The sequence below is a fragment of the Notolepis coatsorum genome, assembly GCF_963971535.1.
Source record: "Notolepis coatsorum genome assembly, chromosome: 2".
Classification (NCBI taxonomy): domain Eukaryota; kingdom Metazoa; phylum Chordata; class Actinopteri; order Aulopiformes; family Paralepididae; genus Notolepis; species Notolepis coatsorum.
In genome coordinates, this window is record NC_140166.1 from 30,069,623 (window position 1) to 30,086,667 (window position 17,045).

Here is a 17,045-nt window from a genome sequence, read left to right on the forward strand (position 1 = left end):
CTATTTTGATGTCAGTATTGGGTAGCCTATATAAACAATAATACGAGAGCATATACAAGAACAATGAATCTCACTGCATGTATGATGTAGCCTGCCTTTCAATACATGAACTTGAATTCCATCATGTTTGTGTGCGGGACTCACAAGGCTGTTGTCACAATGGGTGGTACCGGTACAGTAATAATAACAGTCCACACAATATCACGATGGACCATGCCATAGCCTATGTTCTATTAGGACATGATCTGTGACGACAAATGTTCTAGAATGTTTGATTAAGATATCATACTCTGACAGCATGTGTAGCAGGTGCCACCTAGCACCTGCCACGAAATTCGACCGTGCCTCGAGTGGGAGTCGAACCCCCGGGCGTCTGCACCGGGGCCAGCATAGCAAACCGCTGCGCCAAGAAGGGAATTCCCCTCTAAGCGCTCAGTTTGTATGCCTCTGGGGAGTGAGTTTTACACACTTCTATGTGCCGTAGTCACACTATCGCGGCACATATCCGTTACATTCACCCCCCCTAAACTCACACCACCCAAGGCATCCGGGTCAACGGCACCACTGTAGCAGGTGCCACCTAGCACCTGCCACGAAATTCGACCGTGCCTCGAGTGGGAGTCGAACCCCCGGGCGTCTGCACCGGGGCCAGCATAGCAAACCGCTGCGCCAAGAAGGGAATTCCCCTCTAAGCGCTCAGTTTGTATGCCTCTGGGGAGTGAGTTTTACACACTTCTATGTGCCGTAGTCACACTATCGCGGCACATATCCGTTACACATGCCTATGATCAACAAAAACGCGAACTTGAATCCCATCATATACATAGTCTGTCCACTATCTGGTGTCATTGCAATGCGTTTTCTATTCTTTCTTATGCAGTAAAAAGGGGGAAGAACACTATATCGTGGGTGTTCATATATGACTCTGCTTACAGCTTCGAAACTCCACTTGTTTCGTTTAACGTAAAGCCTTTTAAATATAATCAAAACGTTCCCGTGTTTCTGCGGTCTGTGCGCAAAATAATAACAAGTTGAGATACGCGGAGCGCAGTCAGTCAGTAGCCTACACCCTGTATATTCCGATAACGCTATATAAACCATGCTGCATTCATTCTGAGAGAAAGATCTATTATTCCAAATGCTATTTATAGGGTTTTGACCATAATTACACTACTGTTGCTATTTTACAATGAACTATAATGAATTACGGTTCATACAGAAGTTCTGTATGAACCGTAATTCATTATAGTTCATTGTAAAATAGCAACAGTAGTGTAATTATGGTCAAAACCCTATAAATAGCATTTGGAATAATAGATCTTTCTCTCAGAATGAATGCAGCATGGTTTATATAGCGTTATCGGAATATACGGGGTGTAGGCTACTGACTGACTGCGCTCCGCCAGTGTTGAAACTAATGCACAGAAGCTCATTTCCTTGTTGTAATAATATATTCTACCACTGGCCGTCAGCTAAGTGTGCTCAGAGCTGTGCGTAGACATAAGCACAAAGTCAAGTTCAAGTTGAAATTGATGAATCCCACTCTTTGCTTAGAAATGATCGTACGCACAGGGTAAGCACAAATCTGTGCGTAAGACACGTTGATGAATGAGGGCCCTGGACTTTATCATGTTACACTTGACACTGAATGAAAGTTGCTTATTTTAAGGAAAGATTCAGCCCATTGACCATATTCACATGGCAGATATTTTGCAGTTATTTTGGGATTTCTGGCGGGGACAGGGTGGAAACAAATCCCAACCCGAGTATGACACAAGAGTAAAATGGCCACCGTGTGAATATGGTCAATGCGTTTTCCAGGTAGCCTACACCACACCAATGTAGATTCTTGTTCACTGATAGAACATGATGTAGACATGTATTATAAATCAGAAGAATATACCATGGGAACACATGAATAGAAGAGAGTCTGTGTTTAAATACTGTTAAAGCTGTTATAACCTCCCCCGACTTCCCCTGCGCAGGAGCCGTAACCAAGCCCTGGGATCCGAGAGCAGCCTGGACGAGGGCGGCGTGTTCGACTGTCTGAATCCCGACTCGCCCCCCTCCCCTCAGCAGCTCTTCTCCGGCCTGGTGGGTGTCCCCTCCGGCTCCGTCTCCTCCGCTCCCTTCCAGGCAGCCGGCCTCGTCCTCAGCTCGTCCCCAGACATCTACATCCAGATGACGGGCTCGTCCAGGGAGGGTGGGGGGCCCCACCGCTCCGAGGTCGGGCCTTACCTTCCCCGGCCCCCTCACCACCACCACCACCACTTCCACCACCAGCCCCTGCAGCACCGGACCTCCTCCTTGCTCCAGCAGGCCACCGCGGCCAGCGGCTCGGAGAGGCACGGCACCAGGGAGGAGGCGCAGGAGGACCCGTCCACCCCGGCCCCGGCCCTGTCCGAGATGAAGGCGGTGGTCACCTGGCTCCAGAGGGGCTTCCCATTCATCCTCATTCTACTGGCCAAAGTCTGCTTTCAGCACAAGCTAGGTAAACAGCCATGACTATACTAGTCTGCTTTCAGCTCAAGCTAGGTAAACAGCCTTGACTATACTAGTCTGCTTTCAGCTCAAGCCAGGTAAACAGCATTGACTATACTAGTCTGCTTTCAGCTCAAGCCAGGTAAACAGCCTTGACTATACTAGTCTGCTTTCAGCCCAAGCCAGGTAAACAGCCTTGACTATACAAATCTGCTTTCAGCCCAAGCTAGGTAAACAGCATTGACTATACTAGTCTGCTTTCAGCTCAAGCTAGGTAAACAGCCTTATACTTGTCTGCTTTCAGCCCAAGCTAGGTAAACAGCCTTGACTATACTTGTCTGCTTTCAGCCCAAGCTAGGTAAACAGCCTTGACTATACTTGTCTGCTTTCAGCTCAAGCTAGGTAAACAGCCTTGACTATACAAGTCTGCTTTCAGCCCAAGCTAGGTAAACAGCCTTGACTATACAGTAGAAAGATTGGTGGTAGAACTTGGTTCTGTGTGACTCTTAATGGGTAGAGCATGACATTAACACTGCCATGGTTAACACATTGGGTGCCAATGACGAGAAATCTTGTTGTTGGCCGCCATGCGTTGAGTGCCAATGACGAGAAATCTCGTTATTTAATCGTTATTTCTTTTATTAGCGATATCCATTAATTTTTCATCCATCCAGCCTCACGTTATCATTGGGACTGGCTCTGAGCTTGAAAAGGGCAAATACCGCCCCCTATCGTCTCCCGGATGGTATTGCACCCATTGGAATGGAGTCAATGGAAATGCATGAGAAAAAAAAACTCCGGGGTCCACATTTTACTTCTGAGCCATGTAACCTGAGACTATTGCATTCATTGAGGCAACCGAAAGCAGCCTGGATTATATGTTTCGAGGTCTAACGTTGGATCAATAAACACGATCGATATTTGGAATGGCGATCAGGAATTGGATTAATCTTTTCGCAGAACATCTGATGTGAGGTAAGGACTTTATTTTACCAGTCTTGGGGTAATCAGATGTTTTTTCACAGATTTCACAACGTGTCTCATATGTGTGTATGTGTGTGTGCGTAACGTTAGCGCCAGGCAGGGCATAGATAATCGATTTTTCAGCCCGCTTCTCTAGCGTGCATAAGTACACATATACTATCGATAATCTAGCGTTTATTTGAAAACGATTCATAAATAGGCCGAATAATTACAACGTGTTTTGTGTATTCCAGTAAAGGGCTATTTTCGCGGATTTTTATGGAATTACTAGAAATCTTCAAAACTATACTCGTATTCAAAACGGTCAAACGGAAATGTACTGATGAAAAAACAATCAGTTTCGTACATGTTGACTGCAAGCAAGTCATTGATAAGCGACGGTTGTATTAGACACATAGCCATAATTTAAGATATAGTTTATGCGTTCGCAAATATCCCCGTCCTCTCATTGACTAAAGCGCTGGCACTCAAGCGATAAATAGCGCACCCCCTGCTGGCAACCAATGTGTTAAGGGTTGGATTCCCACTGCTAAACATTTATGCCATTTTGATATAGTAAAGTATAGCAAGACGATGATTTGGATAAAAACATACACCATATAGCATATATTGATGCTTTTCTTTATTCAGTAATACAGAAAGTATTCCAGTTTTTGGGTCTGGCTCGTTGATAACGTGCTTGCACTTCTCTCCGGCAGGTATCGCTGTGTGCATCGGGATGGCGAGCACATTTGCCTTCGCCAATTCTACCTTCAAGCACCAGGTGTCATTACGGGTAATTACAGAGACAGTCTATGTCACAAGGCACTCCGGCAGTTTTGAAGGAGAAATGTGTAATGCTAAAGATGAAGGCAACAAACGAAACTACATGTGACAAAACAAACTTATTGGGAGAAAATTATTAAATGTGATGTGTTACATTATGTTGAGTAAAATTATAATCCACAGCATTTTAAGGTGTTGTTTCAAATGAATGAGGATCTGTGCGGTGAGTGGTTGCCATGGCAACTAAGGACTCTGTGGCAGAAATGACAAACTTTTCATGTCTTATTAGTTGTGTCAGTGTTGTAGTTGAGTCACTAAATCTTGAGTCCCCAGTGTCCGAGTCCAAGTCTGAGTCACCAAAGAAGAGCCTGAGTCGAGTCCGAGTCGGGTCCCCATTACCCTAGTTCGACTCTGAGTCCGAGTCATCAAGGTTGAGTCCACTCTACTCTGGCAGTCAAAGAGCTGAGATACATGGCGGCTGGGTGGCGCAGTGGACTCGTCACCAACGCAAGAGACACCGGGTTCGACTCCGGCTGTCTGCGTTGCCTCCGGCTTGGGCCAGCCGTCATACTAACTCAATTGGCAGAGTTAGCGGGTGGATGTCGATGGGTGGTAGTCTGGTCGTTGTGGACAGCGACTCCTACAGGTCGGTTGGGGACGCCTGCACAGCAGAGACAGGAAATGGCGGGGGTAGTGTGAGCCTCCCACACGTTACACCTCGCCAATGAGAGTCCGCGCTGGCAGGTGAAAAGATGTGACAGGCTGCCTCCTCGTGTATCGGAGGGGACACGTGATGCAAGGCTTCTATCCTCCCTACAACCGGCCAGTGGGGGGCATATGCGAGCAACGTTCAAGACAGGGGAGGGAAGAATTGGCACAGTGGAATTGGGATGGGAGAAAAATAGAAAAAGAGGAGAAAAAGTGGATAAAAAAAAAAGAGCTGACATACAAATAAAAAAAGGTCCACATTAAACATAAATTACACAGCGGTCACCATTTCAAAGGGAGTTTATTTACTTCGTGACACAATAGCCAAACAATTGCACTAGCTATCAATATCTTATGCCAAATTATTAGGGCATATAAAAAAAAAACGGAAGAATCAATTAACAAGTCCTCATCTGTACCTTCCGAGTCCGAATGCAGTCAATGCTCGAGTCTGAGTCATCAGTGCTCAAGTCCAAGTCCAGTCACAAGTCCTGAAAATCAGTCTAGGACTCAAGTCCTACAACACTGGTTGCTGTTATCAGGATGGAGGCGGAGTGAGAGACTTGGGCTATGTGTACACCAGGGACGTTTTTTTCAAGGCGGACCGCTTTGAATCACTTTAAGAGTGAGTTCACCTGCTCAGCAGAAACAGAGCTCTGCATCACTTTAAGAGTGAGTTTACCTGCTCAGCAGAAACAGAGCTCTGCATCACTTTAAGAGTGAGTTCACCTGCTCAGCAGAAACAGAGCTCTGCATCACTTTAAGAGTGAGTTCACCTGCTCAGCAGAAACAGAGCTCTGCATCACTTTAAGAGTTAGTTCACCTGCTCAGCAGAAACAGAGCTCTGCATCACTTTAAGAGTTAGTTCACCTGCTCAGCAGAAACAGAGCTCTGCATCACTTTAAGAGTGAGTTTATCTGCTCAGCAGAAACAGAGCTCTGCATCACTTTAAGAGTGAGTTCACCTATAGGGCGGTTAGGTGGCCGAGCGGAGATTGCGTTCGTCACCAGCTCCGGGGTTGTCACCAGCTTGGCTGGCCGTCTGCACTAATACAATTGGCTGTATTAGAGGGTGGGAGAAGCTGGCGGGGTGGGTCCGGGTCGTTGTAAACAGCGACTCCTACAGTTCGGTCGGGGCGCCTGCTAAGCGCGGATAGGACTCGAGGGGGATAGTGTGGTCCTCCCACACGCTACGCCCTCTCGATGAGAATCCGCGCTGCCAGGTGAAAAGAAGCGGTGATTGGCTGGACGTGTGTCGGAGGAAGCACGTGGTAGCCTCCACTCTCCCAGATGATCTGACTGTGGGGGGGGGGGTAAGTGCGCAGCGACCAGGAAGGGACTGGGAATTGGCATACGACTAACATTGGGATGGGAGAAAATCGGAGGAAAAATGGAGGGGGGAAAAGACCAATACAAAAAAAAAAAAAGAGTGAGTTCACCTGCTCAGCAGAAACAGAGCTCTGCATCACTTTAAGAGTGAGTTCACCTGCTCAGCAGAAACAGAGCTCTGCATCACTTTAAGAGTGAGTTCACCTGCTCAGCAGAAACAGAGCTCTGCAGCACTGCATCCACATGCAACAAAGGTTTCCACAGACTCCTAGAGGCACCAGCAACTTTTTTTGAATTTGTTATAAAAAGGCAAATAATAAAAAATATTTCACAGCCTCTGATTGGCCAGTGGTTTTGCACAGTATGTGCACGTATTTGACGAGGAATGCAATGGTGGTCCGATGCGACTGAGGGAACACTACGTGGCGAAAGCCTCTGATTGGTACAAAAATCACCTGCCAATCAGAAGCTGAGAAATATTTATATTAAGAGTTCACTGCTGTCATGACAGGAATACGTCTCTTTTACAACCAAGCCAGTTAGTCACAGTATAAATTACAACCAAGGCAGTTAGTCACAGTATAAATTACAACCAAGCCAGTTAGTCACAGTATAAATTACAACCAAGGCAGTTAGTCACAGTATAAATTACAACCAAGCCAGTTAGTCACAGTATAAATTACAACCAAGGCAGTTATTCACAGTATAAATTACAACCAAGCCAGTTAGTCACAGTATAAATTACAACCAAGCCTAATTACAACCAAGCCAGTTAGTCACAGTATAAATTACAACCAAGCCAGTTAGTCACAGTATAAATTACAACCAAGCCAGTTAGTCACAGTATAAATTACAACCAAGCCAAATTACAACCAAGCCAGTTAGTCACAGTATAAATTACAACAAAGGCAGTTAGTCACAGTATAAATTACAACCAAGCCAGTTAGTCACAGTATAAATTACAACCAAGCCAAATTACAACCAAGCCAGTTAGTCACAGTATAAATTACAACCAAGCCAGTTAGTCACAGTATAAATTATAACCAAGCCAGTTAGTCACAGTATAAATTACAACCAAGCCAGTTAGTCACAGTATAAATTACAACCAAGGCAGTTAGTCACAGTATAAATTACAACCAAGCCAAATTACAACCAAGCCAGTTAGTCACAGTATAAATTACAACCAAGCCAGTTAGTCACAGTATAAATTACAACCAAGCCAAATTACAACCAAGCCAGTTAGTCACAGTATAAATTACAACAAAGGCAGTTAGTCACAGTATAAATTACAACCAAGCCAGTTAGTCACAGTATAAATTACAACCAAGCCAGTTAGTCACAGTATAAATTACAACCAAGGCAGTTAGTCACAGTATAAATTACAACCAAGCCAGTTAGTCACAGTATAAATTACAACCAAGCCAAATTACAACCAAGCCAGTTAGTCACAGTATAAATTACAACCAAGCCAGTTAGTCACAGTATAAATTACAACCAAGCCAGTTAGTCACAGTATAAATTACAACCAAGCCAGTTAGTCACAGTATAAATTACAACCAAGCCAGTTAGTCACAGTATAAATTACAACCAAGGCAGTTAGTCACAGTATAAATTACAACCAAGCCAGTTAGTCACAGTATAAATTACAACCAAGCCAAATTACAACCAAGCCAGTTAGTCACAGTATAAATTACAACCAAGGCAGTTAGTCACAGTATAAATTACAACCAAGGCAGTTAGTCACAGTATAAATTACAACCAAGCCAGTTAGTCACAGTATAAATTACAACCAAGCCAAATTACAACCAAGCCAGTTAGTCACAGTATAAATTACAACCAAGCCAGTTAGTCACAGTATAAATTACAACCAAGCCAGTTAGTCACAGTATAAATTACAACAAAGGCAGTTAGTCACAGTATAAATGACAACCAAGCCAGTTAGTCACAGTATAAATTACAACCAAGGCAGTTAGTCACAGTATAAATTACAACCAAGCCAGTTAGTCACAGTATAAATTACAACCAAGGCAGTTAGTCACAGTATAAATGACAACCAAGCCAGTTAGTCACAGTATAAATTACAACCAAGCCAGTTAGTCTAGCGATCTCAAGAGTGTGAACCTAATAACCTTGTGTTTGTCTGCTGTGCGTCTGACTGACCAGGAGGGGCGCTCTGTGTTCGCTGCTCTGTGGATCATGAGCTTCCTGGCGGGGAACATAGTCTATCTGTTCTACACATTCAGCCAAGAGGAGCTCTACAGCAGGTAGTGACTGTGGATGCAGTCATTTTGTGTTTGAGTTTTTAGTTGTATTATGGATTATTTTGTGTTGCCCAATACATTTTAACATTTTAGTTTTATTATTTTGTGTTGTATAAGATATTTTTACTTTCATTTCCATTTCCTTTTAGGATGTGTTCCTGTTCTTATCTGTTCTTGTCCTGTGAGTATTTTGTGTTGATTTGATACTGTTTTGAGTTTTATCATTTGATTTTACGATCGTGCCGTTTTATCATTTGATTTTATGATCATGTTGTGCCGCTTTATCATTTGATTTTTGCAATTTTGTCGTTTTATCATTTGATATTCTGATGGTGTCCTACAGATTTCTCTCATTATATTTTGTTCCGGCACTCTCTTTCGTTTTCCCAGGCTTCCATGAAAATTGTGAAAACCTACCATCCTGAAATATAGTGTATACTACTACTACTACTACTACTACTACTACTACTACTACTACTACTACTACTACTACTACTACTACTACTACTACTACTACTACTACTACTACTACTACTACTACTACTACTACTACTACTACTACTACTACTACTACTACTATTACTGCTGCTACTACTAGTGCTACTACTACTACTAGTACTACTACTATTACTACTAGTATTACTGACATAAAACAAATTCAAATTGTGTAATTTGTCAGACCCCCCCCCCCCCCCCCCCACATATACAAAAAATTAAGTAATAATAAATGAATTAATAAATAACATACGGCATATGCTATCAAATTTTGCTATACCGTCAAAAATAAGAAAGATATGCGATGACATTTGGGCCACATCTCTGCTGCATTTCATGGTTGTCTGCTCTTCATCATCCAGCCTCATCTTCACTCAGCCCAACATCAACACCATGGACTTCTTCCACCTGATCTGGGCCGTGGGCATCACTGACTTTGTCCTCAAGTACTTCACCATCGGCATGAAGTGCTTCGTCCTATTCCTGCCCAGGATCCTCCTGGCCTTCAAGTCCAGGGTTAGTAGGACATTCTCCAGTGCTTCTATACATACAGGCAGGGCCGCCTGGGAGAAATGCGAGGCCCTGTGCGAGATTTAACGCGAGCCCCCCCCCCCCCCCCCCCCCCCCAAAAGGTTAAAAAAAAATATATATATATATATATATATATATATTTTTTTTTTTATACAGTCAACATATTCTTAAATAATAGCGCTGCCCGAGGCGGGGCATGATACAGTCAACATATAGCAAAAGAGAGAGCGAGAGAGAGCTCCCGTTCTACAGTCAATATACAGTGTACAGAGAGAGAGAGAGAGAGACACATTGGAAAGAAATTGAAATGCTATTTGGCCCTAAACAGAGAGTACACAGTGGCAGAATACCTGAGCACTGTGACTGAAGATCCTTGAGCACAGCCTAGCCATCGAGAAAGGCCGCCATAGGCAGACTGTGTGTGTTAGAAAGAGAGAGAGAGAGAGAGAGAACATGTGTGTTTGTCATGTGTGTGTGTGTTAGAGAGAGACTAGAGCATGTATGAGAGATCCAAAAAGACAAAGATCAACACTTAAATCCAACAAGAAGAGGGTCTATACCAGAGAAACCAAAGCAGCAAGGAGCCAATGGCCGACATCAGCTAAATAGGCTAGCCAGGTACTGTGACACCAGGCCACACACAGCTTTGGCCAACGGCCCAACGCTACCCAAGCTACACAAACGACCATTCACACACAGCACATGTCGTATCTCCAAATGTTGTGAAGTAGCATATGTTTTGCCTGGAAAAAAACATCGTTATTAACAAAACATTCGGGAGGGGAAGGAAGGAAGAGTGGGGTAATGTCATGACATCTTACCTGCACGAGGAACGCAGGGCGAAAGGCCGCAACACAGGTCTCCACGTTGACGAAAGGCCTCTCGCTGTCGGGACAAATAAGCTATGGCCAGAGCCTTGTCATGGTGCAGGCCCGACTACATCTTCTGTCAAAGATGATGTCGTAGTCAGAGTGCCAGGGCCTGCTATTCTCAAGGCTAACTGATAGCATCAAACGAACGTTCCCAGCTGACGCTAAACAGCTAACTGGCTAACAGTTAGCTCAATCAGGCACCTGGCTGTATGTAGCCGCATAGCTTGCTTCTGCGTTCTGCAAGCTATGCGGCTACATACAGCCAGGTGCTCTCACCAGGCACACACCGTTAGCTACTAGTAGTACTATATTAGCTAGTCGACCAGTTTGGCTCCAGAGAGAGAGAAAGAGAGATAGGTCAGGTCCACGGCGGGAATATAATCATAGGTTGACTCACCATAACGCAGTATCAACGCGGCGCCAATGGTAAAGTTGGAAGGAGACTTTCTTGGCCCACGGTGTAATTTCTTCTTCTTCTTCTTCGAGTACTTTCCGGCAGACTGGACACCTTTCGGCGTATTGCTGCCTAACAGATGTATCTGCTCACAAGTTCTCTTCTCCTTCTTTTGAAAAGACATCCACTCGCCTCGCTCCTCTGAATAGCGCTGAATTATCTACCTCGTGTGTCTTCGTCTTCTATTTGGTATTACGGCGGTCGGCGGACGGGCCGGAAACACTATCCTAAAATCTGTAGAGCAGCAAATCCGCAGAAACCGGAAAACTGCAGTCTGCAGAGCCGCAGAGGCAGGAAGTCAGACACATTCTACAAACGTGTCTAATGTGAAATATATAAGCATATAAGCAAAACTAGATTTTAGGTCTGTGATGAAAAAGGGCCTCGCGGGAAGGGGGGCCCCGCAACATTTTTTATTTTATTTTTTTTTGCGAGGCCCCCCTTCCCGCGAGGCCCTGTGCGACCGCACTGCTCGCACACCCCCTGAGGCGGCCCTGCATACAGGCTAGGACATTCTCCAGTGCTTCTATACATACAGGGTAGGACCTTCTCCAGTGCTTCTATACATACAGGGTAGGACCTTCTCCAGTGCTTCTATACATACAGGGTAGGACCTTCTCCAGTGCTTCTATACATACAGGGTAGGACCTTCTCCAGTGCTTCTATACATACAGGGTAGGACCTTCTCCAGTGCTTCTATACATACAGGGTAGGACCTTCTCCAGTGCTTCTATACATACAGGGTAGAACATTCTCCAGTGCTTCTATACATACAGGGTAGGACCTTCTCCAGTGCTTCTATACATACAGGGTAGAACATTCTCCAGTGCTTCTATACATACAGGGTAGGACCTTCTCCAGTGCTTCTATACATACAGGGTAGGACCTTATCCAGTGCTTCTATACATACGACTGGTAACCAGGGTAGGACATTCTCCAGTGCTTCTATACATACAACTGGTAACTCTGAATGCAGGTGATCTGTTGGCTATGGAGTAACAATCCTCATTACGTCCTCATTGAATAGCATTAAAATGGACTCTTACCACTTCAGATATCTACAGGTTAGAGACTACTACAACAAAGAAATAAGGGGGGCCAAAGACGAAGAACAGAATGGAATAATCAAGATGATAGTATGGGCATACGAAGGGGGGCAAGGAAGAGTAATATCAGCAATATACCGGGCTATAATGAACAGCAAGGGACACACGACCGATTACATAAGGGAGAAATGGGAGAGAGAACTAGAGATAGAAATAACAGGGAAGGAATGGGGGAACATATGCGAGGTGCAACATTCAACAACAGGATCGAGGATATGGAAAGAGTTTGGATGGAAAAACATAATCAGATTCTTTATAACCCCAGAGCTGAAGGGAAAATATGCACCAACACAAAGAGCATGCTGGAGGATGTGTGGGAAGGAGGGGGCAAATCACACGCACATATTCTGGGGATGTCAGAAGCTGAAGGGGTATTGGGAGGAGATAGGGGAGGCAATGATCAGAATATTAGGATACGGGTTACCACAAACAGGGCTGGTGCTTTACTTAGGAGACCTGACACACGAGGGAATACAAGGGGGGGACAAATATTTAATAAAGATAATGTTGATAGCGGCCAGAAAAGCAATAACAAGACTGTGGTACAAAGAAGACCCACCGACAATAGCACAATGGGTAGGAATAGTGGAAGAGATACAGGATATGGAGAGGATAACACACATGCTGAGGTTACAGGAAGAGAAATTTGGAGAAAGATGGGGAAAGTGGGAGGATTACAAGGGGAACGAAAACGACATCACAGAGGAAGAACCAAATACATCACAAGAGGGCGAAGGGTAAAGGATGAAAGAGGTTCAAAGAGGGTCTCTGAACCCATGTCACACACTTAATGTTTTCTAATTTTATTTTTGTTTAAGATATGACAATTGTTTTATGTTTTTTCCACTTCATTATTTATGTATGTGAATATTTGCTTAAGTCAGTATTTGAATTTTTCGTCTTTTGGGTATTACATTTTTTCTTTATTATTTATGTCTGTTTAATAGTGTTGTTGATGTTATTGTATATGTTGTGTTGTTTGTCTATAAATGTCCAATAAAAATGTAAGTTTAAAAAAAATAAAAAATAAAATGGACTCTTAATAATGTGTTAATCATAACCTAAAATTACTAAAAATGATGATTATTAATGTAATTGCGTTGCTAGGGAACAGCTTGGGTTATTCCCTGTCAGCTCTTGATATCAGCAAACGCTGCAACAGGGAGCACACTTTGGCCCATTCAGAATGTTCATGTCAAGTTTGAAAAGCACTCTCAGAACCTACCATCTTGAAATGTATACTACTACTACTAGTACTACCAGTACTACTACTACTACTACTACTACTACTAGTACTACTACTACTAGTGCTACTACTACTACTACTACTACTACTACTACTACTACTACTACTACTACTACTACTACTACTACTACTACTACTACTACTACTACTACTAATCAAGTTTGAAAAGGTCTAAATAGTGACAGATATAAAAGTAATCCACTGCACACCTGGGCCCTCATTTATCAAATTTTCTTAGAAAGTATTCTACATCCATTCGTAAGCACAGAATTTAGAATGTGTGCACACACAAAAGAAAACGGGATTTATCACACGTGCGTACACAGGTCCTACGCACAGTTGTCTTGATAAATATCACCTTGCTCCTAAGCTGGAGCTCGTGCACTGTTTTAAGTATTTGCATACCAGAACCGCCCCGATTAACCATATACGGTAATGGAACACCCCCATGAAATGTGGAAAAGTGGACTGACCCGAGCGAACTCTGAGAGACTTCACTGAGAGCGAGATTGATCACCGAGGTCCAACCAACAAATTGAACGTATACAGCATTTCCCGTTGTGAACAATCTTATTTGGAAACATGACACACAGAATAATAGTATTTAGCGTTTTATTTTAAACAATATTTAATTGTATGATTATAGATATTTTTAGAGAATAAATAAATCCAATGAAGTTGCCAAGTTCACAGACAACTCCGCTGAGGAGGAGGGAGTGTGTAGACTATCTTCGGTGCGCCGGGAGCCAAGGATGTTGACTGACCCAGTCCTGCTACAGAACCAGCACATTGACAGAAATAAATGACAAGCTGACCCGACATTAAGCACTGTAATGACTGAAATTAAATCAATTTCAGCACGCCAACTCTGCGCTCTACAATGCCTATTATGTGCGCTCGTCATGAGCCCGTGGTTCTGGTCAGAGTCATTATGGCTTCAGTGGATAACCCTGATCTGCATTTAAGTGATGTTTTAGATACCCCAGTAATAACATTACAATTGAATTAAATACAATTAGGCCTGAATGAGACTCCGGCCACCGGCACATTATCAGCCAAAATGCGCATCGCAGATTATCTGTACATTGACCGAGTGGAATCCCGTTCACATTACTGGATTTGTTTATTGATGGAGCAAACTCTGAGAGATTGTTCACAGAGGCGCTGCCGAACCAAGATATAATATGATGTGTATAATATAATGTGTGTAGAGGCATATGATACAATCTATTTTGTTGTTGGTATTAGGTAGCCTATATGAATTACATATAATAGCAGCCAGCCTACATTATGCAACAGTAACTTGCGCATATATAATAACACACAGCCCTGCGAAGCCTGCATACAGTAAACTAACTTGATCATTAATCTAGCTGTTGTATCTTTACGCTTATGAAAACATTAAATAATATGTATAGGCTATAGGCCGTCGCTTTAGCCTATATTCTCAAATTGCATTTAATGGCTATCCGAGTCCTCGATCCACGCGGACGGACCAGTATACCTTTATATCATATCATATCATATTCATATCATAGTTTACTCTATCAGCCTACCAGCATGTAATACGTTCTTTGTTAGAACTCAACTCGTTATTATTTTGCGCATAGATTGCAGAAATACGGGAACGTTTTGATTTAGGCTTTGACATTGTAAAACTAAATAAGTGAAATTCTGTAAGCAGAATACAAGTCATGATATCACCCACACGATATATGCTCTGTGTCCAGAGCATGTATGCTTTTCATTCATTTAAGACACATTTATTGCAAGGGTTTTGTATACACATACACTCAACAAATAACCTCAGTCTGTTCTCGTTGCAATGCGTTTTTCATTCTTTCTTATAGGAAGGGAGAAGAACACTATATCGTGGGTGTTCATATGACTTGTATTCTGCTTACAGCTTCGGGGTTCCACTTAATACGTTTAACAATGGCAAAGCCTTTTAAATATAATCAAAACATTCCCGTATTTCTGCAATATATGCGCAAAATAATAACGAGTTGAGTTACGCGGAGCGCAGTCAGTGCTTATTTCCGCGTTGTAAAAATATTCTACCACCGGCGCCAGCTACGCATGGTCCGACCTGTGCTTAAATATACGCACAAAGTCAAGCACAAGTTCAAATCGATAAATCCCACACTTTGCTTAGAAATGATCGTACGCACGGGTCACACACATATCTGTGCGTACGCCACGTTGATAAATGAGGGCCCTGGAGTGTTCAGACTGACCTTTTATTCTATACTATGTGAAACAGGAGTGAAGGCATCTCCACTCTTCTGGACTCTTCATGTTAATCAGTGACACAAGCCAGAGAGTAGGTTAATGATATCTGTTGTTGTCTGACCCTCCTGACCTCTGACCCTCCTCTGAACTCTGTCACAGCGACCGTCGGTTGTGTGATAGTAAAGGGTTAACCTTCTGTCGTGTGGCAGTGAAAGGGTTAAGAGTTAACTTCCTAATTTAGAGAGGAAAGAAATATATATATTAAGGCTGTCAAAGTTAGCACGTTATTAAAAAGAGAGAGAAAGAGAGCTGGGAGGCCTATTGCTTATTAACAGCGGAGCAGTGCTGCCGTTGCTTCCGCATTTTCCCTGATTGGCTGCGACACGCCCCGCGGCAGGCGCGGCAACCGCAGAGTGGAGCGGCAGAGCTTGCGGCATTATGTAGCCCTAATCCGCCATGATTTTCATTCGAAGCTCAGCTCACCTGGCAGCGCAGCCTATTTCCGCACTGCCGCTCTCTCGCGCTGCCGCGGTCACATAGTCAAATTGTCACATTCTTGCACTCCTCCGCTGTTAGAATGCAACACGCAGCTGGGAGAGTGTGTGTGAGAGAGGGGGGGCGGGGGGTGTGAGTCCTCAACCCTTGTGTGGGTGAAGGTAACAAGTTCCTAACGTTTTCTTTCCCCTATTTCATGCACACTTTATTCATTGTTTTACATTATTATTTTCTTTTAAGTTATTTTGTGCATCACTCTGTTTTGAATTTGATGCAAATTTGCAATGCATGAGGATCATCCTTTTTTTTCTTCTTTTTTTATCCACTTTTTTCCCTCCCCTGTCTTGAACGTTGCTCGACTGCGCCCCCCACTGGTCGGTTGTAGGGAGGATAGAAGCCTTGCATCACGTGTCCCCTCCGGTACACGAGGAGGCAGCCTGTCACATCTTTTCACCTGCCAGCGCGGACTCTCATTGGCGAGGTGTAACGTGTGGGAGGCTCACACTACCCCCGCCACTTCCTGTCTCTGCTGTGCAGGCATCCCCAACCGACCTGTAGGAGTCGCTGTCCACAACGTCCAATCACCACCCATCGACTTCCACCCGCTGGCTCTGCCAATTGAGCCAGTATGACGGCCGGCCCAAGCCGGAGGCAATGCTGACACCCGGATTCGAGACCGGAGTCTCTTGCATTGGTGACGAGCGCAATCTCCGCTGCGCCACCCAGCCGCTCCCGAGGGTCATCCTTTTGTGTTAAATGGCTGCATAAAGCAAGCATTTGTTGACTCATGTTGATAAGAGTATTAACTTGAAAGATATCCGTTTAAGGTAGATTTATACGAAATATGCGATTCATTTGCGATTAATCGCGAGTTAACTATGGACAATCATGGGATTAATCAGATTAAATATTTTAATCGATTGACAGCCTTAATATATATATTTATGAGCAAATGTTTGAAGGGAAGAAGACTAATGTGCTGTGAGGGTTACAGGGAGACAGCGTGATGCTGCTTGGTATTCATACGCTTTTAAATTGTACTCCTGAGGGCAGGTTTGGAGTGCGACTGATGGTGCATCTGTATGTG

General features: G+C 43.7%; 1 protein-coding gene across 1 annotated transcript in view; it reads left to right on the forward strand.

Moving 5' to 3' along the window:
- The window catches only part of rnft2 (ring finger protein, transmembrane 2), a gene marked incomplete at both ends in the record, with an annotated part of 31,179 nt that overhangs the window by 5,457 nt on the left and 8,677 nt on the right, over positions 1-17,045 (forward strand). The window contains 4 exons of the mRNA XM_084308809.1: positions 1,986-2,491; positions 4,164-4,240; positions 8,430-8,530; positions 9,385-9,538. Coding sequence (XP_084164935.1) covers positions 1,986-2,491; positions 4,164-4,240; positions 8,430-8,530; positions 9,385-9,538 — 838 coding nt within the window. The remainder of the gene's footprint in view (positions 1-1,985; positions 2,492-4,163; positions 4,241-8,429; positions 8,531-9,384; positions 9,539-17,045) is intronic.